This window comes from Nelumbo lutea, chromosome 8 (genome assembly GCF_056320005.1).
Source record: "Nelumbo lutea isolate HS-2025 chromosome 8, American lotus-T2T, whole genome shotgun sequence".
In the NCBI taxonomy this organism is placed as follows: domain Eukaryota; kingdom Viridiplantae; phylum Streptophyta; class Magnoliopsida; order Proteales; family Nelumbonaceae; genus Nelumbo; species Nelumbo lutea.
The window spans coordinates 56,411,819-56,438,106 of NC_142691.1; the positions used below are offsets into that span (position 1 = coordinate 56,411,819).

Below are 26,288 nucleotides of genomic sequence, written 5' to 3' on the forward strand. Positions count from 1 at the left end.
TAGTCTCTGGTGTGAACAGTAGCTCAAGACACACCTTCATAACATTTCTTCTTCTTCTCTTCTTCTCCCTTCTCCTCCTTTCTCTTCTTCTTCCTTTGTTTTTTGGCTTCACCTTAAACAACTTTAAACACCAACTTTCTTTAAGAAGTCTCTGTAGCACCATACTGTTGAGTCTGGATCTTCCAACCACCCCACAATGACTCTAGAGTCTCCTTTAATTAGTAGAATTTTTTTGATCAATATTTAACTAATTAGTAGATTCTCCACACCAAGTTGATTGCAATCTGAATACCTTGTATAGCCATTAATAGTTCATCCCTATTAGGATAAATTGTCGCTATCCTTATCTCTCAACATCCCTCCTATACCAGAGGGCCTAGATTACCCTGATTACTTCCATCTAAGTTCAGCTTTATGCTTCCTTCAGGAGGTAGGGACCCACTCTATGGTAACACAATCCTTCCTGGAAGAGCTAATTGCCACAGTTGACCAATTCCTCCAAAGATCATCAAAGGAAAAGAATTGGAAAGAGTCCAAATCATTGATCTGGCATCAAATGAGATTAGGTAGCTTGATCATTACCTGAATGAGATTGGGAAAATCCTCTTTCTCCCAGTTTAGATTAGATGAATCTGTGGGAGCTTAATTTCTGATTGCCTTGCTAAGTTCAGACGGGATGGGATTTTTTGAATACAATTACTCTATTCCTACATAATCGTTTGCTATTGATAGCTGGGGCTTCAAAGTGTATTTTGTATACTCCCATTACACCCTTTCACTTGAAACTACATTTATTCTTTTTATGAAATCTCTCTTTATATATTGCCAAGAGGCAAACCAACTTTCTAAGTTTTTTTTTTTTTTTTTTCTTTTGTACATATCTGTGTGTCCTCTTGAACTAATTCTTTAATAACATCAAATGAAAAAGGGGACCTATCCTTGGCAAAAGAAGGAAAGATTTATCTACAGTGGAAATGATGGAAACAATATAGGTTTTGGTGAGGGTGGAGGCGTGGAATATGTCCTGCAACCAGAAGGCTTTCTTGGATGGAAGCTTTGATCTTCATCTGGTGGGGCTTCCTTTCAACCTTCTGAATGAAAACTTTTTGAGAGCTTGGTATAGTCATTTGGGGGGGGGGAGTTCTTGTTGTTTTTAATCAACAAATTTCCATGCTGTGAGATTTAGGATTATGGGAATAAAATCGGATGATGTTCCTCGAGCTTGGGACTTGCTTGTATTAGCGTTTCTATGGAACAGATGCTCCAAGGTTTAAGAAGATGGAATCTTGGAGGAATGGAGAACACATGGAGGAGAGAGATTGGAGAAAGGTAAGATTGTCAAGGCTCGAGGTCCTAGGGAAGATGAAACGGATTGAATGAGTGAAGATGGGGAGGTGACTTTGAGAAAGGAGAATAACTTAAGCCATTTCGAAAATAGAGATGGAACGGTGGGTATTAAAACTTTTGCATAAACCGTCAAGATGGGTGCCTCTTCACATGAAAGGTGGGGGCCACAGTAGTAAGGGCAGAACGGAAATATAATGCAGTTGAACCAGGCGAAGGAAGAAAATATCAGGAGGGTGAACCAGGAAAGGAGCTTTGTTGAATGGGGAAGAGACACATAGGTCGAGTGCAATTTCTGGAAAAGATTGGGGAGTTGAGGGATGATGATGTTGGTCTTTCATTTTCCATTTTGAGGAAGTCCAGAAGATGAATGTGGAGAATGAAGTAACTGGAGTTGTCCCGATTGGTGTTCAGGAGGAAGGAATTGGGTCCAAGGAGATTGGGACCAGTCACCTGACATAGAAACAAATGACAGGGAGGAAACAAATGAGTTTGGAAACCAGCAGATTTGTGCTCTTCTCTGATCTATCTGATTCTCTACCCCCATAATTGCTGTCAAGGCTGCAAGAAGACACACTTTCAATGCCTCCAGTTCCATCCTTGTCTTCAGGCTTCTCTGTACTTCCATTTCAAGTGTTCCTTCACTGGAATCATGCAACTTGGGTGTACACGATTTCCAGCCTTGGAAGTTTACAAGTTAAATAATTGCAGATTGATATGCTGAGGGATGCACATGCAAATGAAGTAAGTTGATAGCTCCATGCACTTTATTTTCCATTCTCAACTGAAAAGTTTTAAAATTAATTTTGATATTCGGATACCAAATTCAATGCCCAATTACCAATGGCCTTTGAGATCTATCAAAAGCAACACAAAAACATTCCTTTCCTTCCATAAACACCAGAATTGGATTGTTGTAGTTTTGAAGTGGTTAGTAGTTGAAAATGGTTGTTGGAGTTGAGATCCAATTGACAACATTGACACAGGCGATAACAAGGAACTTGATGACAAGAAAATATAGTTGAGAGCAAGGGGAAAAAGGAGCTTGATGGTGTGAAAGAGTTCTGAAGATTATACCTTCAAATCTGCATGGATGGAGTTTGCACCAGCAAGGAGATGGAGAAGAATTCTGAAGATTGAGGCAAAAACGGTTGTCTTGGAAGAAGTTTGGACAAGAAGAGGAGTTGCCTTGAAGGTAGTGGAGTTGAGAAAAGCTTCGCTGATTCTTGAAGAGAAAGCAATATCCTGGCTTCAGGGATTCCTGGAGGGAGTGAAGAGAACTTTGAGAACAATAGAATGGAAGTGTAGTCTTGTGGAAGAGGGAAGAAGGTATTCTGCTGAAAGAAGAGAAAGCAAAAAAGGAAGGTTTGTGGGTACATACAAATATTATGGAGAGGGTCTGAAACAGTTCACTTGCTTCCCTGAAGGGAGAGAAGCATCGGGTTGGGATAAACTAATACAAGCAATGTGGGATTTTCTGGTGTTATATGAAAGACGAAGGTCTCCAATCAGAAAGGAAGAAGGTCAGAAGAATCTTGAAGAGAAGATGGAACTAACAGACGGGAAGGAAACACATAATAAGGGAACCAATACAGATAAGGATGATCAGATTGATGCAAGATTAGGGTCAATGAGAATGGGGATCAATAAAGCCAAAACAGAGTGGGAGAACAAATTAGTATTATCCATGAGTAAGGATGTTACAGATTGGAAAACCCTAGATGAAGAGATTCAACAAATTTTGAAGGTATCAGAAATGCTGCAGATTATTCCTATTGGTGGGCAGAAGGCTGTGATTTCTTGTAGAAATCCCTGGCTGGACTTTGAAGCTGTGTCAGCAGTAACAAAGGAAGGAGTGGCAGTGGTAGGAAGATGGTCCCAAAATTGTAATGAGAAAACTGTAAACCCAACAGATAGCATTGAGATGAGAATTCTGGAGCTGCCTTATCATCTATGGTCGGATGAGATTTTTAACAGAAGTGCAAGGTTGTCTGGTGGGGAGCTCTCGACTGTGGATGCCTCAGATCTCCGAGTTGTGCTTATGGAGGTGAATGGAGTGAAGCCAGAACTCATCCCACGTTCTGTAGATGTTTTCTCAGATGGTCAAATGTTCAAAGCTTGGATAGCCTCCTCTGTGGAAGCTCAATGGTGGAAGGAAGGAAGGACTGGAGAAGATGAAGCTGGCATGGCCAAAACCTGGTCTTGAGGAAACCTTGGAAAGAGAGGAGAACAGAGAAAATTAGGAAGTTTCATGAATAAGGAAACTAAGAAGACTGAGAATTGGAAAGGTGTAAATTAAGCTATCTCTCAGTGTGGTAATTCGAAGCAGCAGGTTAGAGTTTCAACAAGTAGGTGTAAAACCTTCGCTCATGCTTTAATGAATTCAAAAGATGGAGGCGTGGCAGGTTCAAATTCAAACAAATGGCCGTGGGTGGGGACAAATGGGAGAGAAGTAACTCCTGGTGGGCCTTTGAATGGCTTGGCCCAGTCTCGAGAAAAACTAAATAGACACGTGACTCTAGTAGAGAATGGGGGGGGGGCTGCTGGGCTGATTATGCCTGACCCATTAAATTTGACTCAAATGGAAGAAAATGGGGCTGTTGGACCAAATAGGCATGGCCCATTAAAAAGGAAGTCATGTGATCACTTAAGTGATCATGTGACTACAACAAGAGGTTGAAAATTAATACCCTGGACTGTTTGCAGAAGAAAAGGCCTTCATTGTGTTTGTCCCCTAACTGGTGTGTACTTTGCAGGGCTAGTGGTGAGGACTGCTCTCACTTGTATCTTGTTCCTTTCCTAGTGCTATTTGGAGTTGGATTTTCTCTTTGTTTGGGTGCAGGTGGAATCTGACCACAGATTTAAGTCAGCTATTCGATCCTTCATTTTTTGTGTGGCCTACAAAAAAAGGAAAAATAATGTGGAGATGTATTAGCGCAGCCGCCTTGTGGACAATATGGGAAGAAAGGAATGAAAGGGTATTTAAGGAGGAAAGAAGCACTCAAGCTGTTGAGGACTGTATATTAACTAGGGCCATTCATTGGCTGAAAACTATGGACCTATTTTATACGTTCTCCTTTGATGATTTTTGGACAAAACTGGTTAGCGGTGGCTAACAGCCATACAAGGAAGGACTGGAATCCTGTTGTGTGGATGCCTCCACCTGAAGGATGGGTAAAGTTGAATTTTGATGGAAGCAGCCAAGGAAACCCGGGCCCTTCCAGAATAGGAGGGGTGCTGAGAGATAATGAAAGCAAAATATTAGCATTGTTTTTAGGCCCTGTGGGAATAGGAGACTCCAATAGAGCTGAGTTATTAGCAGCAGTACAAGGTATTCAGATTGCAAAACAGTTAGGAGTCCGGCACTTGGTAGTTGAAGGGGACTCTGAAATTGTTGTGGGATGGCTGACAGAACCAGCTTCAGCTATGTGGCGACATAGAGATATGCTAAGGAAAGTCAACTGGATCAAGCAAAAACATGGCTGTTACCTTTGTGGGAAGATCAGTAAATGCCTTAGCGGATGGGTTATTTAAGCAAGGGGCCTCAAGGGAACATTTTTTTTGGGCTGCTTTGTGATTTTAGTTCTTGTTAATTCTGGTCAGTACTGCTTTAGTTTGATGTAATATTTGTTAGAAGAGGTAACAAGTCGTGCCTCCTCTTGGCTCTACTGTATTGCCTCATATTTCTGTTTTAATAAATTATATTCATTCATAAAAAAAATTGGGGGACCATTGTTTGGGTGTACCATCGTTCCAAACTGAAGTTGCAGCGGTGTTTTCTTCCTCCGAACTCAATTCTCCAGCAGAAGGCTCAACGAGAAGTTCCAGTTTGGGGCTTGCTTGGGTGCCAAGACTGGTTTCCTACTCTACCAGTCCAGAGAAGCTAAATCCAAGGTACAATAGAACAAAGAACAGGGATGAAACGTTAAATTCAGGGTGGATAAGTTTAGAGGACAGTACGGTGGGAGAGAACTTTGGAGGTTTTAGCCTTGGAAGTGTTCAAAGTAAGTGCCACTCTCGACTTGGGGAAGAAGCGGAAGATGGCTTGAGACTACTGTTTGATGATGATCTCTCTACTACACTACCTAGACTCAGTCCAGCCTGACAAAGGGGAAGGAAGATTAGGCATCGCTTTGGGGGAAGTAAAATCTAAGACAAAGAATAGTGGAGATCTGTGTTCTGAACAAGACCAAATACAGGATATTGGTAGGGGCTGTAAAGTCAACCCAGAACCTCTTTGTAGAGCTACAAACTTCCCTGTTCCCACGGCTAACCATCTAGAGGGTGGTTCTGAAGGTAACACCTCTCACTTTAGCCCAATGGTTGGGTTTAAGGGGTTGCCAAATCCTCCGGTAAATCCTACCTGTTTACAAAAGTCTCTTTTGAACCCGTTTTTTGTTGCTATTAATGTTTCTTCTATTCTTGTGTATGTTGTGCCTACAGAGGAGACTAATCCAACTTTGTAGTTTACCAATTAGAATGAACAAATGCAGGAAACAGAGGTGATTGGAGATTTGTTTTCAGAAATTGTAGACATGGAAATCAGGGATAGAATTTGGGAGCTGATTATGGAATTGTTTAGAATTCAGGTGGAGGAAGAGATGGATGAACAGATTGAAAAGGATGAGAAGGGTGACACTCCTAATCCTATTGTTGAAGAGGAAGTAAAGGGTGGTGGCAGATTAAATGCAGAAGCTGGCTCAAAAAAACAAAAGGGGAAAACAAAGAAAAAGGGTCCCAATAGAACGAAAGAGGGGAAAGAGAAACTAGAGGATCCTAGATCTAAAGGAGTTGGTGTAAAAAAGCAGAGAGAAAAAATTAAGTGAGGTGGAAAGGCTAAAATGTAAGGTGGATTATGATAATGGGAGTGTTGGAAAAAAGGAGAAAAAGCAGCGATGAGTTGTTTGTTTGTTTAAGTTGTCGTGGTCTTCGTGAAATTCATAAGCTGGAATTTAAGAGGGTTAGGAAGCTCAAGAAAAGGGGGAGTGATTAGGGATCTGTTGAGAAGAGAAAAACCAAATATTGTGTTGATTCAAGAATCTAAGTTGTTTGAGTTAGATAGGAATTGGGTAAGAAGTATATGGTCAGTGAGAGACATAAGTTGGGCATACACACAATCTTGGGGAGCTTCAGGGGGAATTGTAACTTTGTGGAAAAATGCAGAGATGGAGTGTACTGAGGAGTTAATTGGGAAGTATTCGCTGTCCATTAAGTTGAAGAGGAGGATGGATGATTGGGAATGGGTTTTAACTAACGTGTATGGACCCACCTCTTATAAGGAAAGAGAGGGACTTTGGGAGGAGTTATAAGTAGTGAGAGGTCTATGGAGGAGATTTTAATGTCATAAGATTTTTGAGTGAATCAAACAACCTAAATCACTGGGTTACAATGAGTATGGGGAAGTTTAACCTCTTCATAGAGACCTTTGAGTTGTGGGATTTATCTATTCAGAGGGTAAATTATACTTGGTCAAATTTTTAAGAGGCTCCACTTGCTATAAGTTAGATTCTTATTCACAACTGATCGGGAAGTGGCTTGGCAGGGATTAGTAGTTACAACACTACCAAGACCTGTTTCAGATCACTACCCAATAAGTTTGACCCAAGAGAGGATAGGGGGTGGTCCCTACCCTTTTAGATTTGAGAATATGCGACTTTTGCAGCTTGAATTCTTTCCAAAGGTGAAGGAGTGGTGGGAGGAAGATCAAGTGGATTTCAAATGGAAGGGTTATAGATTCTATTATAAATTGCAATTGTTGAAAGCAAGAATTAATATGTGGATTAAAGAGAGTTTTGGAAATATTGAAGAAAGAAAATAAGAAATTCTCAGTAGAATAGAGGAGCTAGATGGTGAGGAAGCTTAGAGAAGTTTGAGTTCAGAAGAGAGGAAAGAAAGTTGGGGGTTGAAAAGGGATATGGAAGACATTCTAAGAAAAGAGGAGGTTATGTGGAGACAAAAATCTAGATGTCAATGGCTTAGGGAAGGGGATAACAATACCGGTTTTTTCCATATGTTGGCAAATGGGAGAAAGATGAAAAACTCAATGTTGAAATTGGAATGGAATGGGAAAGTATTGACAAGAGATGAGGACATAGCCCAAGCCTTTGTGAATCACTTCAAAACACTCTATGAGGATCCAAGGAGGTCAAGAGAAAACCTAGAGGGCCTAGATTGGATGGTTGGAAATAGAGAGTTATTGGATTCCTTGGAAAGGAAATTTGAGGTTCAGGAAGTGAAAAATGCAGTCGTCTCGATGGAGAGATCTAAAGCCCCAGGACTTGTTGGTTTTACAATGGCTTTCTATCAAGATTGTTGGAAAATAATTGGGGGTGACTTGATGGAGGTTTTTGATGCGTTCTATGAGAGGGGCAAATTTAACTCAGGTGCAAATGCAACTTTCATCGCTTTGATACCAAAGAAAGTTGATGCAATCTAGCCGAAGGATTTTAGGCCCAAAAGTTTGATAGGAAGCACGTACAAAATCATTTCCAAGGTGTTATCCCTAAGAATAAAATATGTTTTTCCCTCGATGATTTCTCCAAATCAAGGGGCTTTTGTGTTTGGGAGACAAATAATGGATCAAATTCTCATTGCCAATGAATGTGTAGCGTTTAGAAGAAGGAAAAAGCAAAAGGAACTGGTTTGCAAGTTGGACTTAGAGAAAGCTTATGACATGGTGGATTGGGAGTTTCTGTTGGAAATTCTCAAGCGTAGGGGTTTCGAGAGAGATGGTGTAAATGGGTGAAGGGTTGCATTTCTTCATGTCATTTTTCAATTCTGGTAAATGGAGTAGCAAGAGTTTTTTTCCTGCCAAAAGGGGCCTTAGACAAGGAGGTTCTCTATCCCCCTTCCTTTTGTACTCTGGTAACTGATGTGTTGAGTGAGTTGATCATAAGTGCAGATGCCAACAATATGGTTAGAGGCTGGAGAATTGGAAGGGATGAAGTGGTGGTTACACACCTACAATTTGCAAATGATATTATTTTGTTTTGTGAAGGGAAAACAAAATATCTTATGAACGTAAAAAGGATAGTCCATAAATTTGAGAGGATCTCCAACCTTAAGATTAATTGGGGCAAGAGTTGTGTGCAGGAGTAACTTTAGGGAGTGAAGAGGTGATTTGGCTAGCTGGACTATTGGGGTGTGAAGTAGGGGATTGGCCATTACGATATTTGAGACTACCATTGGGAGGAAATCCTAATATAGATAGCTTCTAGTATCCATTGATTGAGAGATTTACGAAGAGACTTGCGAATTGGAAGAGAAACTACATTTCTTTGGGAGGTAGGATAACCCTAATAAAGTCAACTTTGGATAACTTACCAGTGTACTTCCTATCTACCTTTAGGATATCGGTGAAAGTGGCAGACCAGCTAGAGAAGATTATGAGGAACTTCCTTTAGGAACCAGGAGACACCAAAAAAGACCACCTAGTGAAGTGGGAGGTGGTTTCTAGAAGTAGAGATGAAGGGGGCCTAGGAATAGGAAATCATAGGCTAACAACATTATTGGGGAAATGGTTATGGAGATTGCCGTTGGAACAGCATAGAGTGATTATTAGCATTCATGGATTGGTGGACAATGGTTGGGATGCAGGAGTTGACCTAGGGCTTCTTGATGCTTTCCCTAGAAAGCTATTCATGGTATTTTACCTTCATTACCTCCTTACGTCAAATTTGATTCTTGTGCAGGAAATAAAGTGTTGTATTGGGAAGATGTTTGGGTTGGAGACATTCCCCTTAATGAAAGGTTCCCTTCTATTTATTCACTATCAGAAAATAAAATAAAAGTGATATCTTCAGTTTTTACTGATAATCTTAGGTCAGTTTACCTGTATCAATCTTGTTTGGACAGTAGAATTTGGAAACCTTCCCCATTTGGCGTGTTCACTTGTTCCTCCTTTGATGTCCTCATTCATTCATCAAACCCTGCAAGGAGCTTTCCTTCAAAGGAGATTTGGTGTTAGCCTGTACCCCCAAAAATTCGGGCTTTTTGTTGGGAGGTGGTTCTCCAAAAAATCGATACTCTAGATATGTTGCAATGAAAAAGGCCAAATGTATGCCTATCACCCCATGCTTGTAGCCTCTGCTTGGGCTTTGGTGAGACAATCACACACCTATTAATTTCTTGTCCATTTGTGTGCTTTATTTAGGCCTGGTTCTCTTCTATCTTTGGTTGCATTTGGACACCTCCCTCAGATGCAAGCCTTTTTGACCCAAACCTTTTTAGGAAACCGAAGAGACGTGTGGAGAGCCACAAGAGGAGCTATCTTATGATCAGTTTGGGAAGAAAGGAACAATAGAATCTTTAAAGGAGTGGAGAAATCCAAGGAGGCAATTGTAGAAAGGATAGTCATTATGACTGTTCAATGGTTGAAAACTTTGGATTTGTTTAAAGACAACTCAGCTGAAGACATTTACAGGGATTGGGAAGTGGTGGCATCTACAACTTCCATAAAACCTATTGTGCAGAAATTGTGGTCCCCACCAACACAACAAAGAGTGAAATTGAACTTCGACGGGAGTTCTATAGGTAACTCGGGCCATTCAGGTATAGGAGGAGTATTCAGAGATGAAAATGGCAGAATTGTGGCTATGTTTTCAGGACCAGTAGGAGTGGGGGACTCGTTGAGAGCGGAGGTGATGGCTTTGCTTCAAGGTGTAAGATATGCCAAATAATTGGGGTTACACCAAATTGAGATAGAGGGAGACTCTAAATTGTTGATTGAGTGGCTGCAATCTGGTAAGTTGGGAGCCTGGATTTATAAACAGCCCATAAGGTAAATCTTCAACACAACAAGGGAGATTGGTGCATGCTTCAAATGGACAAGGAGATCAGCTAGTGGTTTAGCTGACACGTTGGCTAAACAAGGGACTGAGGGAGAGAATGTTTTGTAAGATAGATTACTGGGGACTCAACCTCTGTTTAGGGTTTGACAGCTGTACTTAACTCTGTAGAGTTATTCTTAAGTTGTATTAATGAAGTTATCGTTTTGCAATAAAAAAAAACAAATGAGTTTGGAGTGAAGGATATGAGGATCTACCAGAAAAAAGAGTCTACAGAACAAAACCTATTGAGAAAGATTGTGATGAGGTCATGAGGAAGTGGAAGGTGGAGAAGGAGAGATTCTGTTGGATGAAATGATGAAATTGGAAAAAAATGCTGACTTCGAGATGGTCATCAACAAAGAGGTGGAGGTAAATAAAATTTTGGGTCTGTTTTTCTTAGGTGGATAGGGATTTGCGAGGAATGTCTTCAAGGAAGTGGAAGAAGTGACGGTGGAGTTACATTGAGGAATGATAAGGATTTTCCATCTTCTGAGGCTTGTGTTTCTGTCAGTGAATTGGAGAATGGAGAGGGAGTTACAGCATAACAAATATTTGAGAAGAACACAGTCATAGAGTTGGAAAGGATTAACGATAATTGGGGGGGGGGGAGAAGAAGAAAAATAATATGACTCTTCCTAATGCAGTGAGGAGATTTAAGCACCAGAATAAAAACCGAAATGTGGCAGTTTGAAAGATTTTTGCTAGACTAAGGGGTGACCTTTTTGGAGTTGGTATGAATAAAAGAGTAAAGAAGACAAGGAAAACTGTGAAATGGAAATAAGTTCTGATTCCTACTGATGAGGGTTTTGAAGGAAGGGTGTGAGCTCTCTGCTGATGTGAAGCGTTTTGGGTTAGGTATCTGATAGTTTGATTTTTGATAAGAGGGGAGATAAGCTATAAATAGGGATTCTGGCTTTGAATTCAGGATTGGTTGTGGCAGGTTTTTGAGTTTAATGTTTTTTGTTTTGTTTGAGGGTTTGTCTGGAAGTTGGGGTGGGTTGGGTTTTTTGGGTGATGCCTTGTCAATGCTGTATTATCTGCTGGTTGTTTTCTAATATTTTCTTCTTTATTTATCTCCCAAAAGAGGAGGGGGGGACCTATCCTGTGTAGTTTAGCACTCATGTAAACTTACAGCTCCTAGGACAATCCTTCTCAATATGATTGCAACATTTTTTTATCAGGAACATAAAAATTGATTCATTAAATTAGAAGGGAAAAAGATACAACAAGAGGTTGTGAATCTGATTGCAATATTTAACAGATTGGATTAGCATTGCCAGTTAATTCATTTGCTTTGGATGAGTTTTACTTTTGTTTGGTAGACTAACATTTATTTTGATGTGGAAAATTTTCAATGAAGGACCTTCATTGCCAAAGAAGATCCGAGCTCTTGCATCCTATCGTGACTACACATTTGCTGCATATGGAAAAGACGTTGGCGTTTTTAAACGTGCTCATCAGGTTTGTTGATTATATGCTTTGTTTCTAGAGGTTTATTGCTTTATATGAGAATCTGAGATGACATGCTAAAAATATATTTTCCTGATATATGGGTAATTATCTTAGAGGGAAAGGGGGGTGATTTCCTAATGAAAGAAATATGATGCATATGGCATACCCCCAAGTTCCTAAATGGGGAATCGAAGGACTAGTCATGCATGTCTGGTCTGGTTGGTTTTTGGGATTCCCTAAAAGATAAAGTGGTGCGAGTCTTGGAAGGTGTATCTAGAGCAGAGGGGCTGAATGTGCTCAATTTGATCATTCAAGGTGATTCACAAATGATGATCATGTGGCTTTTAATTCTAACGGCAGGGGAGGAACTAGTCAATTGTCAGAAAACTTGGGGGGTATTTTAAGACAATTTCTAAACAGGAGTAGAGTAAGTCAATTTCCTAAAACTTAGGAGTACTTTAAGAGATTTTTCCTTATAATAATGAGTTCAAAAAGTTTAAATGGCTGACCTGGGATATGGATATTAAAATTCAATGGGTGCAAAGGGTGGCTAATAGCATGGCTGATTTGATGGAGAGGACTAATATGTTTTGGGCTAAGTTGTAACTGTTCTTTATGGAGATAAGATCTTTTATTTCCTTCTTTTTGTACTCCTTGTAATCTTCTTGTTACTCTTTAACAAAAAATTCTGTTACTTGTCATAAAAAAAGAACTAGTCACCCGGAGTTCCACTAGGGCAAGTTTGTTCAGAGGTTCTTTTTTCTTATTTTCTTAAAGACTACATAGTCAAACTTTGGTTAAAAATCCTAGCATGCCATCTTATTTCTTTCAAGATTGTTGGTAGAAACAATTGGGACTATACACTATGGTAGAAGAGTGAAGTATTGGATCAGAGGTATAATTGTAATTTTCTCATTAGTTCTACTTCTCTTCTCCTTGCAAACATGCCAAGATTCACAACTTGGTAAGAGCCATTAGAAGAAACAAGTACATTTTTCTATGGGTGTTTTTTTTGATCTGGGGTTTGCTGACTTGATTAATGGGACTGGAGTGGTTGATCCTAATCAAGTCAGAAATATCTGGTTTCATTGTGTTTGGTGACATTTTGTGATTTGTAAATGGAGCATATGCTTTTCTATTCCTATATTACTGCCCAGCCCAGAAACGTCTATTAGAGGAATTTGCGGTCTTTTATTTTATTTTATTTTTTGTGGAGAAAAGGTAACTTTTATTGAAGTAAAAGGGGTGGGGGGATGTACATGAATGTTCTATGCAAGAAACAGAAAGCCCAAAAAACTCCAAAATCAGATTTTTTTTATCAATAACAGGAAGCATTTTATTAAAATAAGAGATTAAAATACATATTAGGGGAGATGAAGCATCTTACCTCCCTTAGGTTTCATAACAAGCAATCAAGGTGAGAAAAAACAGTTATAAATGAATCCAGAAAATAGCATCCATATGCACCCCCTGCCTAGCTAATCCATCGGCAAATGAGTTGGCACTTCTCTTTACCCAAATACACTTTACTTCAATGTCCTTAGTCAGCCACTTAAACCTTCTCTTCTCATGGGGGATTTCAACTGCACCCAAATAAATATGTGAACCATTCCCAAATACTTTTTACAAATTGACAAGAAATTAATAAGTGGTAACTGGGCTCACCATCAGCCTTACTGAGAGCACACCAATAAGTAGATAAACATCTTTTAGGTCTCTTTCTTTGAATCAAATCATCTGTGTTGATTCTTTCCAGAAACACTTCCCAACAAAAACTCCCAATCTTTGGAGGGATAGGCTGACACCAGACTTCCTTAACAGGGAAAGACAAACTAGAAAAGTCAGCTGGTCGAGTAAGTGTCTTAAAAAAGGAGGCACAAGTGAAGGATGTTGAGGGTCATGGGGTCCAAATTCTACTATCTAACCGTGAGAGGTCTAGGAAAATTTCATCAAGGATGCCCAATACTGTCCAACTTTGTCCTAATAGCTCTTCTTAAACCGAAGTTCCACCTAAAGCCTGAATATGAGTTAGAAAGTACAAGGAAAGTGGAAATAGATTCACTTTTAAAAGCAGAGATAGCAAATAAAGTTGGAAATTTGTCTTTCAAAGGGGAATCTCCAACCTAAACCTGTTCCCAAAATTTGGTGATGTTACCTGAATGTAAATCATACCTGATCCAGGGAGAGAACAGAAAGCCTGAATTGCTTTCCAAGGTGAAGCTCTTGTGCTTCTAGCCAGAATCCCAGTATCCCAACCATCATCTGCAAACCCCTGGATAGTAGCTACAATCTTTTGCCCACAATTTCTCTTTCTCAATAGGGAATCTCCACAAGCACTTCCCTAAGAGAGCCAAGTTCCTCTTGCTGATATTTCCAATGTCAAGACCACCATATTTCTTACCTCTACTCACTACCTCCCACACAACCTTGTGGTCCTTTTTCTCCTCCCTCGGTTCCCATAGAAAGTCTCTCATTAGCTTTTCCAACTTAAAGGTTAATCAATTTGGTTGTAATTTTTCTACTTCCCCAAGGAAATGAGAATAATTGAGTGACAGATCATTTCTTTTACAGGACAAGGCTTGGTCAATCTTATATTTTCTACATGGAGAGAGGGTATATTTAGAATACTGTCATAACAAAAATTTTATACTGTTGGTAATCCATAAATTGCAGCACTTTATAGAAACTTGTTAACTTAAAACCGGGTGCCCCAATTTTAAGTATGCTTATATATTGTGCATGGCCTTAAAATGGTGGGTAGACCAGGTTCCTGATTTATCATGTATTGGAAGGGTCATCTCTCTTCTCCTTCTCTGTGTTGGGTATGGTTGCGGAGTTTTCCAGTTGGGTACTTTGCTGTTGTTTCAGTTGGGGGTTATTCTGTGGAGTGGAGAAGGCTAGAGGAGGTGTGCTGTTAGGTTATACTCATTTTGGTGATGGCTGTTCTTTTTCCTTGTGGAGGAACTTTCTTTTTTCCTGTGTGTGGGGGGGTTGTCCTGGATTGTTGGGATATCTTTGTGTATCCTGTTTATGGGGGTGGACATAGTTATCATTGTGCTTCTTTCCTATTTTTTCTTAGCATCTCTTTTTTACTCTTGATATTTAATTAAACTGCATTATGTATCAGAAATGTACTGAAAAAATTTAATTATTGACTTTTTTTTTTTAATTTTTTTGAAAAACGTAAGATTACTACAAGTTAGCTTTAGTAATCAAAGTAATGAGGTTTAACCCTTGTACATTAGAAGATTTAAAGGGATATTTGTCCCAGAAAGAGAAAAAAAATCAAAAAATATTCTACTCATCTTTGATCAAGAAGAATACCAAAGTGAACAAAGAAATTGCAGCATACTGTAGGTCCTCTAAAGATTTTCTATAGTTGTTATTGCTGCTATTGTTGGCATTGTTTTTATTTATCAGTAAAGGAAAGATGAAGAAAACAATACAAAAAAGATCTGGCTCCAATACCTTCTCCATTTCAAATCCACACTATAGTCCAACAATCTCAAGGTACAAAGAAAAAAATCTTTACCCCAGGGGGTTAGAGCTCTTAATCCAAATCAGATCTAGGCACCTCTTCCCTTGCTACTAGTGAATTAATTAATGAATTAGCAAGTATTGCAAGCCATCCAAACTAGATGTTCATTTGTTAATCAGTTCTCTACCTTCCTGAATCTAGTGATGCATCTGGCTGAGGTCCTAGGTTATTTGTCATCAAAATCAATCATCACCATGCTGATAAAAAAAATCTTCACCACCTTTGACTGCCCTCAATAACTTTGAAAGGGATGGGAGATCCATCATATGGACGCCCAAAGATTGCGGAATAAGGGGCGAATTTCAAAAATTTTCTTCTCCCTTCAATTGGGAATCACATTCCCTATTTAGAAAATCATATTTTCAAGGATAAATCTTGAACCTTAAACTGAACCAGATCTGAACCAAAAGGAATGGGAGAGAATAATACCTGATACGGAGAAGTAATATCTCCCAACGAAGGTGTTCACGCCCAAGGAAGGATCCAAAGACTACTCCCACTGAAGATGGTGCATTGCAGGATGGAGCAGAATCAGCAGTGTTCTTCCCAAGAACTCTGTCCTTCGCAAAAACAGTAGAATGGAACGTGAGCACAGTTTCCTTTTCAATCATTTCTCAAAGAACTGATGTCAAGATCCAATCTTGACTTCTTCCACAGCTGGAGATCGAACTGGCAAAACAGGGCGACAAGAGCAGGGAGGCGGCAAGAGAGTATTCGCAGGCTGCAGAATTCTCTTTTCTTGATTTCAGCACTAAAGAGGATCTGATGTGTTTCTTGTTGGTCTCTCTCAAGGCTGCCGCCCCCTCCTTCTTTTTGTTAACTTGAAAGATCAGCTCCTAATCCCATTAGGAGGTGCTTATCCAAATCTTATTTGGATCAGCCTTCTCTTCTAGTGATAAGGATAAACCCTTATCTTATCTGCAGATTAGATTAGCTTTATCCTAATCCCATTAGGAGGTTTCTAGATCTGAATCACATTCAGATTTGGACTCTCTGAGTGGATAGGATTAAGATCCTATCCTATCTGCTAATCCATCTCAGAATTCGCCCCTTTAATTAACTAAATAAATAGCCCAGTTCGAAATGGGCTTTAGGCCCATTAAGCTTATGTGCTCACTCAACCTTCCTAACTGCTGCCCAGTTGGGCTTCCTTGTATGGCGTGGGACCCAAGCATTGATCTACACATCAGCCACATGGGTTCGGCTCAGCCTTTGTTACAAGGCCTGGTCGAATACACTGTTAAAAACAGTGCACCCCCTGAAACCCATCAAATGGGCTCTATGGGCCCAACACTTACCCTAAGTGGTCCTTGGGCCAAGCCACCTTGTAACACCTAGGGACTGTGGGCAGATGCAAGATTATCCCATCAGGTATTATCCTCAATGGTCTTACACTTAACCTCTCAGCCCTTAATGATCATACACTGCCCGACAAGAGAGGACCTCTCCCTTGGCTGCAAGGAACAGTGTTGCTCTCTCCACTTATATGGATTCCGGGAATTAAAACATTTTGCAAACATTTTAGAAACCATAATATATATACTTTTATATCTCATATAAAATATACTTTGCAAAACAAATCTCAACGGTTGAAATCGGCTGTCGGCAGTCTTGGTTTCCAACAGTGAGAGCGCATCCCCGATCATTACCTTTGTCCGACAAAGGGGCTGATCTTGTCACTATGATCACCCACTCAGATGAATTCTCGGATTGTCCCAACATACCCAGGTTTTGACCCCCGCTAAGGATCTCACTGATTGGTATATCAAAGACACCCCGATCCGACACCTAGTGTAGTATCATAATCGAGTCTAGGGGTCGGGTGTAACTTTCCAGTTTTGCCCATCAATCTCCAAGGTCCAGGGCAATATTGGAAATCTGGTCTAGTTCAAAGATTCAATTAATCCCACACTGTATGTGCCTAGGGTCTCACCCCGGTAGCTGAGACAAGCCACCTCAACCGACTTGATGGCACCACAATGTCAGCCTTGTCAGGATAGGTCTCCCCAGACCGACCCACTGGTTGTGAACTTTCTAAACTAACACGAGTCTCAATAAGTGTCCAGTTTAAGGGTATTACACAGAAACATACCAAGGGAACATGAATCAAATATGCACTTTTATTCATTTACAATAAATTCATAAAGTACATCAATTTTGATTGAAGCTAAGGGCATACAAAACTGTCTAACAAACTTGGCTGTCATATCATAACGACCAGTCCATTTTGACCCTTCAGCCACTCTCAGTTACTATGTTGCAATATTTTGGTGTTCTTCAATGCTTAGCCCTTGGTGTTCTCCCACTGGCACTGAATAAACGTTTAAAAGTTCTTGATTTCTATGTTTTTTTATCTATTTTCAAATTTTATTTTTTTGATGAATAAGAATAATTTTATTAGTTCAGGAACTGATTTTGATCTGTAAACTCATACAACAACCCTGAGAAAGGTGTGGGCTGGTGAGGAATTTACTTGGAAAACATAGACCAGAATTTGTTTGGCTGCAGGGAACAAAATTGGAATAGTTTGATATGGGTATGAGGAAAGTAATTTGGGGAGTGATCAGTGGAGAGTCAAGAGTGGATGGAGTTAAATGCTGTTGGGTTGTCAGGGGGATTGGCTATGCTTTGGGATCCAGAGGTTTTCCATTTGCTGTGCGTTGGATCATTTGGAATGAATGAATTAGAAGGTTGTTCAAAGACAAATAAAGAGCATTGAGGTGCTGGTGGCTTCGATCAGAAATCTAGTGTGGATTGGATTCTGGCTCTCCTAGATTTCGCTTAAGTTATTCAGGCTGAACCGATGGAGTGTTTCTTGAATTTTTTTGAGAGTCAAGCTTGTAATGATGATCAGTTCACAGTAGATTAGTTGTTTGTTTTCTTGTTTTGCTGAGGTGTCTCCTTGACGGTTCTTGATTTTATTTTTTTTATTGTTTAGTGAAATCTTTTATTTTTACTCTTCAAAAAAAAAGGCTGCAGCCTCCCCCAAAATATTACAAGGAAATTAAAAGTGAAAAACAGAAATCACAACTGAGTCCAGTACAAATCTTCCCTTTTTTCCCCTTGCTTGGCTAGCACATCAGCCAAAGCATTTGCTGATCTCCCCACCCACTGTATAAAAATTGACATATTCCTTACCAGCCAGTTTAACTTCTTAATTTCATTCTTGTAGCACCACACAGCATTCTCGGGGTTCTTCAACCAGCCCACCACTACCTTGTTATACCCTTCAATAATCAGTTGCTCTACTCCCAAATGATTTGCAAAATGCATCCCTTGTTCAGCAGCTAGTAGTTCGGCCCTAACAGAATCTCCATATCCCAGAGGCCCTGAGTAAAAGAGTACAACCTCTCCAAGCTGATTTCAAATTTTGTTTTTTGTTACTCTTGTTTTTATAATTGAATTGTGATTTTATTAGTCAAGAAATGGTAGATAGTACAGGCATCCCAAGGAGAGGCATGCAGTGCAACCTCCTTAAAATAAAATATAGAAAAAACAGTAGTGAAAAGATTACAAAGCAGCAGCTTAGTATAAGCTTTCCCAACCCCTTGTTTGTGGCAAGACAATTGACCAACGCATTTGCCGACCTTCCCACCCAGTGTAGGCTGATATTCATGTTTCTAGTTAGCCACTTAGCTTTCTTTAGAAGGTCCCTGTAGCACCAAACCACTGAGTATGAATCTGCCAGCCACCTCACAACAACTTGAGAATCTCGTCTAGTATTCAATTTTCCACCCCAAGTTGACGTGCAATTTGAGTACCTTGTAGGGCTGCTAGCAGTTCAGCCCTATTAAAGTCTCCCGGACCTACTGGGCCAGAGAATAGAGCTAAGGTGCTACAGTCCTTATCTCTCATGACCTCTCCTATTCCAGAGGGTCCTGGATTACCCTGACTTCTTCCATCAAAATTCATCTTTACACTTCCTTCAGGAGGAGGAACCCAATCTGCAATTATCCTATCTTTTCTGGAAGAGCAAGCTGTTACAACTGACCAGCTCCTCCAAAGGCCATCGAAGGAAAAGGATTGGGAGGAGTCCACAGTTCTCAACCTAAGACCAAAATATTGTTCTTGTGAAATCACAGTCATTAACGTTTACGAGGCTTCTTTCATTTTCTTGAAAAATTATTGCTTCTTCTCTTCCTAAATTGTCCAGGGAGCCACTGCTCTAATGCATTTCCACATGCCCTCTTTTAGTGGTCCACACAAAGGTTCAAACAGTGAACAAATATCTGTAGGTAAGTTCCACCTGCACCCAAACAAAGCAAAGATCCAAGGTTTTGTTCTTGTGAAAATGCAGTCATTAACATTTAGGAGGCTTCTTTCATTTTCTTGAAAAATTCTTGCTTCCTCTCTTCCTAAATTGTCCATAGAGCCGCTGCTCTAATGCATTTCCACATGCCCTCTTTTAGTGGTCCACACAAAGAAAGAAGGTTCAAACAGTGAACAAATATCTGTAGGCAAGTTCCACCTGCACCCAAACAAAGCAAAGATCCAAAGTTTTGTTCTTGTGAAAATGCAGTCATTAACATTTAGGAGGCTTCTTTCATTTTCTTGAAAAATTCTTGCTTCCTCTCTTCCTAAATTGTCCATAGAGCCGCTGCTCTAATGCATTTCCACATGCTCCGCCCTCTTTTATTGGTCCACACAAAGAAAGAAGGTTCAAACAGGCAAAACAAAGATCCAATTCCAAATAGCTGAAGCAAAAGAGCACAATATTAATGAGTGGAAACAGTCCTCACCATTAGCTTTGCAAAGAACACACCAGTTAGGAGACAAGCACGTGAAAGGCCTTTTCTTTTGCAATCAGTCCAAAGTATTAATTTTCCCAAGAAACACCTCCCAACAGAACACCATAACTTTAGGGGGAACAGGCCTAAACCAAACCACCTTAACCGGAAAAAACCTCTGACCAGAAGGGGAACAAAGGGACTTGAAGAAAGAAGCACAAGAGAATGAACGTTTTGGATTGGGAATCCAAATTCTCCTATTGAACTGAGTAGGATCTAGACAGACATTGCCCTAAAGGCTTAAAAGATCTGAAACATACACATGTTTTTTGCTACTCTTGGATTTTGTATTTTCAAATTTTTTCTTCTTTTAGTTTTTGCTTTTATATCTAAAAATTAGTTGAGCAATTTGGTGGAATGTTAAATAGAAGATCTGAGGCTATATATTGGGGTATGCTTTTGCATATGTGCATAGGGGTGAGCATTCAGTTTCTTTTGTTAAAAACCAAACCAAATAAATCGAAACTTAATAAACTGAACCAAATACTGAAGTAGCTAAAACCGAAAAAACCGGACTGAATTTTCAGTTAGATTTTTTGGTTATTTCATTTAAAACTGAATTTCATTATAATATTATATTATGTATGCAAGGAAATTTAGTTGACTGAAGTTTCAATTATGAAAATTGAAGCTGAAAACCAAAATACACAAAAACTGAAATAACCGAACTGAACAGTTTTGAACAAATAATGCTCATCCCTATGTGGGTCTGAGTCTTGTTTTGTTGGGTTGGTGCAGCTGTTTGTCTCTGTTTTTTGCCTTTGTCCTGGATTCTGTTTTCAGTTCATTCTGCATCTCGTTCTTACTAATGAGAAGTTCATTGACAATCTAAGAATATATGGCTACAAACTAATAGTATAAGAAATATTGTTCTTAACCAACTATGGCCAATCTTGTGTGTGGCCTTTTTAAGTAGTACAAAGGTTATAATAGAGATGATTTTGTTTCAGTTGACTTGATTAAAGCAGGTAGTGAAGGAACCAAGAGCATTGTTTTAAAAGCGCAAGGTGCGAAAAAGGTGCAGGGGTCAATTTGTGCCTGAGGCACAAGGCGAGGCACGCACCTTTTTAAGCAAGGCGCAAAAAATAAAAAAAAGCTAAAAAATAAATGTTTTAATAAAAATATAAACTTAAATTTTAAAATAAATGTTTTATAAAAACCTATTATCTAAAATTAAAATACATAAACATAACATGTAAAGCATATTCAAATGAGAATTTAAAGATAAAATCAAACATATAAAACATTTTCAAGCATATAAAACCCACAATCTCTTTTTTTTTCTCAATTACATTACTTCTAGTAGCTAATGTGACATATTAAACTCCTTATTCTACGAGTCGCCTTTGTGCCACACCCCTCGAGGCAAACCCAAACAAGTCCATGTTAGGGTCTTAAATTCTTAATTTTCACACAAAAAATAATGATTTTTTTAGTTTTAATTGTTTTTTAAGAAGATATTTTATTAGGATGAATGAATGAATGAACAACATTACCAAATAGGGGGTTTTTGAAGCTTCAGTGAGCGAGTGAAGCTTCCAACACGCCTGGTGTGCCTTGAGGGGTGTGACACGGGGGTCTAGGGGTAGAGCCCCCGGCCCAACTGCTAGATTCAATAAAAGCAATAAAACGTCAAATTTTCAAAAAGTTACACGCCCAGGCGAGGTGCCTACCCTAATATGCACCTCGCCTGTGCGCCTAGGCGCACCTTTTAAATCACTGACCAAGAGGAGACAGGAGATTGTAGTTTTTTCATACAAATGGCTCTTTTAGATCCTTATCAGTGTTCATGGAGCTATTGGTGATGGCGTGCTGCTGACTCTATAAAGGTTGAGGTCCTCTCCCTCATTACGTGGTGTTTGTATAGCAGGGGGTTTGACAAATGTACCATTGGAGCAAGGAGTGCAGTCTAGGTCCTTGGAAGCTTTCACATTTTCCACACTAGATAAGGTGCGTGCTATCCTTGTTGCCTTTTCAGTTGAGAATGAGATGAGTCCTTTAGGGGGTTAAAATTCAATTTCCGATGACCTAGCTAAACTGGTTGTAGGAAGGGCTTTTTTATAGAGCAATGGTTCTATGATCAGGGGGAGAGATAGAAGTATTTGTTGAGGTTTCAGTGGACTGATAGGGACTGCTGATTCTACAAAGGTAGAGGTTCTGTCTGCTCTCTATGGGCTCCAAATTGCTAAAGAGTTGGGCATGTCTTTCCAAAACATTAAAGGTGATTCTGCTAAAACTATAAATTTTGTAAAAGGAATATGGGCCTTTTTCTGATACTATACCTGAAGAGAGGTTTTATAATGCCGAGCAGATTGCTTTGTGTTTTTCAGAGGAAGAAGACTTTTCCATTTAATGGTTAGCTGTAATTTTGTAGAAGGGAATATGGGCTTTTTTCATCAAACTTTTTACCTTTGATGGTTGGTCTCCTGCTATGCCTGCGAATATTTCAGAAGCGTAGCCAAGGCTATCAGGAAACATCGAAGTAAAAATCCTATGGAGCTGCATTCGTTTTGCTGTCTGTTGGGAGTTGTGGAAGGAAAGAAATAGAAGAATTTTTGATAGAAAAATGTAGAAAAATGAAGAGCAAAGGAATTTTTTTTGCATCAATCAGCTCAAAACTTGTTGGTTGGGCTTTAATTTTTCCAGAATTTGTAGCAGAAAAAAAGAAGATTTTTGGTTCAAATTTTGGTATACTTTGTTGGTTTAGTTTTGTATGGTTTTTGAGTTTGGTCTGTCTTAGTTTGGTTATATTGTAGTTTCTCTTTTGTATTGCTGGGTGGTGACACCTTGGCACCCAATACATTTGTATCTTTTTATCATTAATAAAATTTATTTTATTTATCTTAAAAAAATCTGCTAGAACTATAAATTGATCAGGGGAGAAGGATGGTGGTTCCTGGAGATTGGCTGACTACTTGACTGAGGCTAGAGACTTATGGATTCACTGATTGTAATCTTAACTGAATTTTTAGGGAGCTAAACTCAATAGCCGATGGATTTGCCAAATCTGGTGCTCACATGGAAGTTCTGTATAGTAATAGAATTATGCCTGTGTAACTCCTGAGATGCATTTTGTTTGTTTCTTTCTGGACATCATTTCATGTACCCTTTTTTGGAGTATTAATTACTCTTATGAAAAAAATAGTATTTTTGGTATTAGCATACTATTTTACATCCTTTTATACTATTTTAGTAATAGAATTTACAGTTAAATTCTATTTAGTGCCGCTTATCTATATCTATATCTATATCTATGTCTATATCTATATCTATATCTATATCTATATCTATATCTATATCTATATTTATATCTATATCTAAATCTAAATCTATATCTATATCTATATCTATATATATTGCAGATGCTGCTCTTTATTTAGTTTAATAAATTACATGCTTATGTTTCTCTTGTTTCTGAGGTTGTCTCTGATAATAATATTATGAACAGGTAGCAACATGGAGTAGGCATAATGAGAAGGTCCATTTATTGCTTTTGTTTGGAGAACACATTCTAAGTGTTGATGTTAAGGGTAATCTTTTCATTTGGGCATTTAAAGAAGTCAACCAGAACCTTGCTCCTATCACACACATTTTGCTAGAAGACAAATTCAACCCTACATGCATAATGCATCCAGATACCTATTTAAACAAGGTAAATGCTTACTCCTTTAGAGAAGGCTTTGTTGATGTGTGAAGGGAAATGTTACATGGAAATTTAGATATTTCTGTCTGTTTGTTGATGTGTGAAGGGAAGTATTCCATTGCAATACTTCCTTTGACAGAATGTTTTAGATATTTTTGTCTCAAAGGAACCTCTTAATGTGAGGTACACAATGTGCAGGTTATAATTGGAAGCCAGGAAGGTTCTTTGCAGCTTTGGAATATCAGTACAAAGAAGAAACTTTATGAATTCAAAGGATGGAACTCATCTATTTGTTGCTGTGTTTCTTCACCTGCGTTGGATGTAGTTGCAGTTGGCTGTGCTGATGGAAAAGTTCATGTTCATAATATTCAGTATGATGAAGAATTGGTAACATTTACACATGCAACCAGAGGTTCTGTGACTGCCCTGTCTTTTAGGACTGGTAAATCCTTGCGGTTTGTTTCTTTAATTGATTATTAAATTGTCTGTATGTGAAACATGTTAAACAAATATACTAATAAAAAAACATGATAAGCAGTTGGGTTCGACTATGATATCAGAGGGTGCTTTGATTGGTCAAAGCTCCTCCAGCACCATGTCTTTCCGGTATCATAGATTTCCCCTAAATAAATTACCACTTGCACTAAATTTCACCTAGAAAGAAAATATGATATGTAACTATGCTTAAAGATTTTCTGATCAAGTATTCAGGCATCCAGTATATCGTGATTTGAATTGGCTGATTGGGCTTGGGTTGAATTTGGTTATAATACATGCTTTAAAAATAGGATACCATAAGTTTTGGGCTTATAACTTTTGGTTAGGAAAATTCAATACCAAAAGCTGATGGTCAACAAAAGTTATGAATAGAAGTATGTATATTTTTCCACATATTGTTATATTGTACACTCTTCCCTTTTTCCATCTTAATGCATACTTTACCTTTTTCTGAAAAAGAAAATATTGTCATATCTCATATGGGATTTGTCCAATTATAAACAGATCATATTTAAGATTCCATCCATTGATAGACCTATTTACAATCAATGTTTTAAAAGTGCAAGGGTGAGGTACAAAATTTAAACTTTTCAAAAAAGGGAAACTGCTAAAATTTAATATAAATTGTTCAAATAAAATAAAATATTAAAATAGTTTTAATAAAAAGTTCATAGTTAAACTTTAAACTAAATGTTTTAAACATTCTATTATCTCAAATAAAATACATAAACATAACATATAAAACTTATTAAAAGTGAATAATGTAAAAATAAAATTAAATATAGCATATAAAACACATACAAGCACTCAATGATTCAGGTGTGTGAAACTTTTAATCTGTTTCTTTCTAATTGCATTACCCTAAATTTAGAAGCTGCTTTGTACTGGGTCCCTTGAGGCAAAAGCCCAAAAATGTCCATGCTAGATTGCACATTAGTAAAAAGGGGGAGGTGCAAGGTGTGCACCTGGGCTAAGGCGCAAGCCAAGGAACAGACCTTGAAATGTGCCTCACCTATGAATCTTTTAAATCTCTGTATACACTCATATTTGACAGTAAATTTAGACACATTTTCTTGGAATCCTTTAGCATTTATAACTGACCTAATTATCTTCTCGATTATAACTTTTAGATGGACAACCTCTTCTAGCATCTGGAGGTTCATCGGGTGTGATAAGCATATGGAATCTTGAGAAAAGAAGGCTCCAATCGGTCATAAGGGAGGCACATGATAGTTCAATAATATCATTGTGCTTTTTTGCCAATGAACCTGTGCTGATGAGCTCTTCAGCAGACAACTCTATAAAAGTAAGCTGCTTTAAACTTGTTTACCATTGACATTGTTATTTCTTTGCTATTATTTTTAGCTGAGAATGTGGTTCTAATATATTTAATCTGATGAGATAGCTTCACTGACTTGAAAGTGTACATTTTGAGGATTTACCCAACTTAGGGTATTAAGGATGTTAACTTTAACACTTAGAGCAGCAGGCACTTCTTTGTAGCAATCCTTGAACTTGTCAAGCACAACCTCTGCAGAATTTGTATTAAACGTCCTCCTAGGCCACAACACACCTATACTTTGTTATCATCTTTTCTGTTAATAACATATTTATATTGTATCATACCAAAATTTCAAGAGAACTTTCCTCAAAATTTTATTCTATATTTATATTGGATTCATTGGAAATGTAGTGAACTTCCATAAAGGATGAGTGAAGAAAAGTCTGGCCCAAATCCGCATAGCTTATTTTAGCGACTTCTTTGTGCCTATGCCCATAAGATTAGAGGAGTGTGGATTTTGTGATGCAGAGTTAACAATTTTGATATCGATGGACATTTTTCCATGCAGAAATGGGGAAATTTCAGGGATATTTCACTGAGATATTTTAGAAAATCTGATAGTTGAGGGAGATTCTAAGGTGGTAGTGGGTTAGTTCATTGGTTGTTGAGTTCAGAAACAGTTCTATGGGGCTATAGAGATCTTAAGAAAGTTAATGGGCTCACAAGGAATATGTCAGTTACCTATCAGTGGGTCAGCAGATCGGCAAATGCATGGCAGATTCTTTGGTAAAATAAGGGGTCTCAAAGGTTGAGTTATTTTCTGCCACTCTATGATTGTATTCTGTTAAGTTTTGTTTATGCTCTCACGTCTAAGGGGAGGTAACATCTCATGCTTCCTCTTGGGGTGAATGTACAC

General features: G+C 38.6%; 1 protein-coding gene across 4 annotated transcripts in view; it reads left to right on the forward strand.

The window, feature by feature from the left end:
- LOC148844318 (transducin family protein / WD-40 repeat family protein) overlaps window positions 1-26,288 on the forward strand; it is an 80,625-nt gene that overhangs the window by 17,053 nt on the left and 37,284 nt on the right. For all 4 annotated transcript variants that reach the window (XR_016103661.1, XM_088959217.1, XM_088959220.1 and 1 more), the window contains exons 4-7: window positions 11,533-11,633; window positions 23,398-23,601; window positions 23,791-24,034; window positions 25,221-25,396. Coding sequence is in view for 3 of the 4 variants with exons in the window: in XM_088959217.1 (XP_088815343.1) it covers window positions 11,533-11,633; window positions 23,398-23,601; window positions 23,791-24,034; window positions 25,221-25,396 (725 nt within the window). In the remaining variant the exon portion in view is untranslated. The remainder of the gene's footprint in view (window positions 1-11,532; window positions 11,634-23,397; window positions 23,602-23,790; window positions 24,035-25,220; window positions 25,397-26,288) is intronic.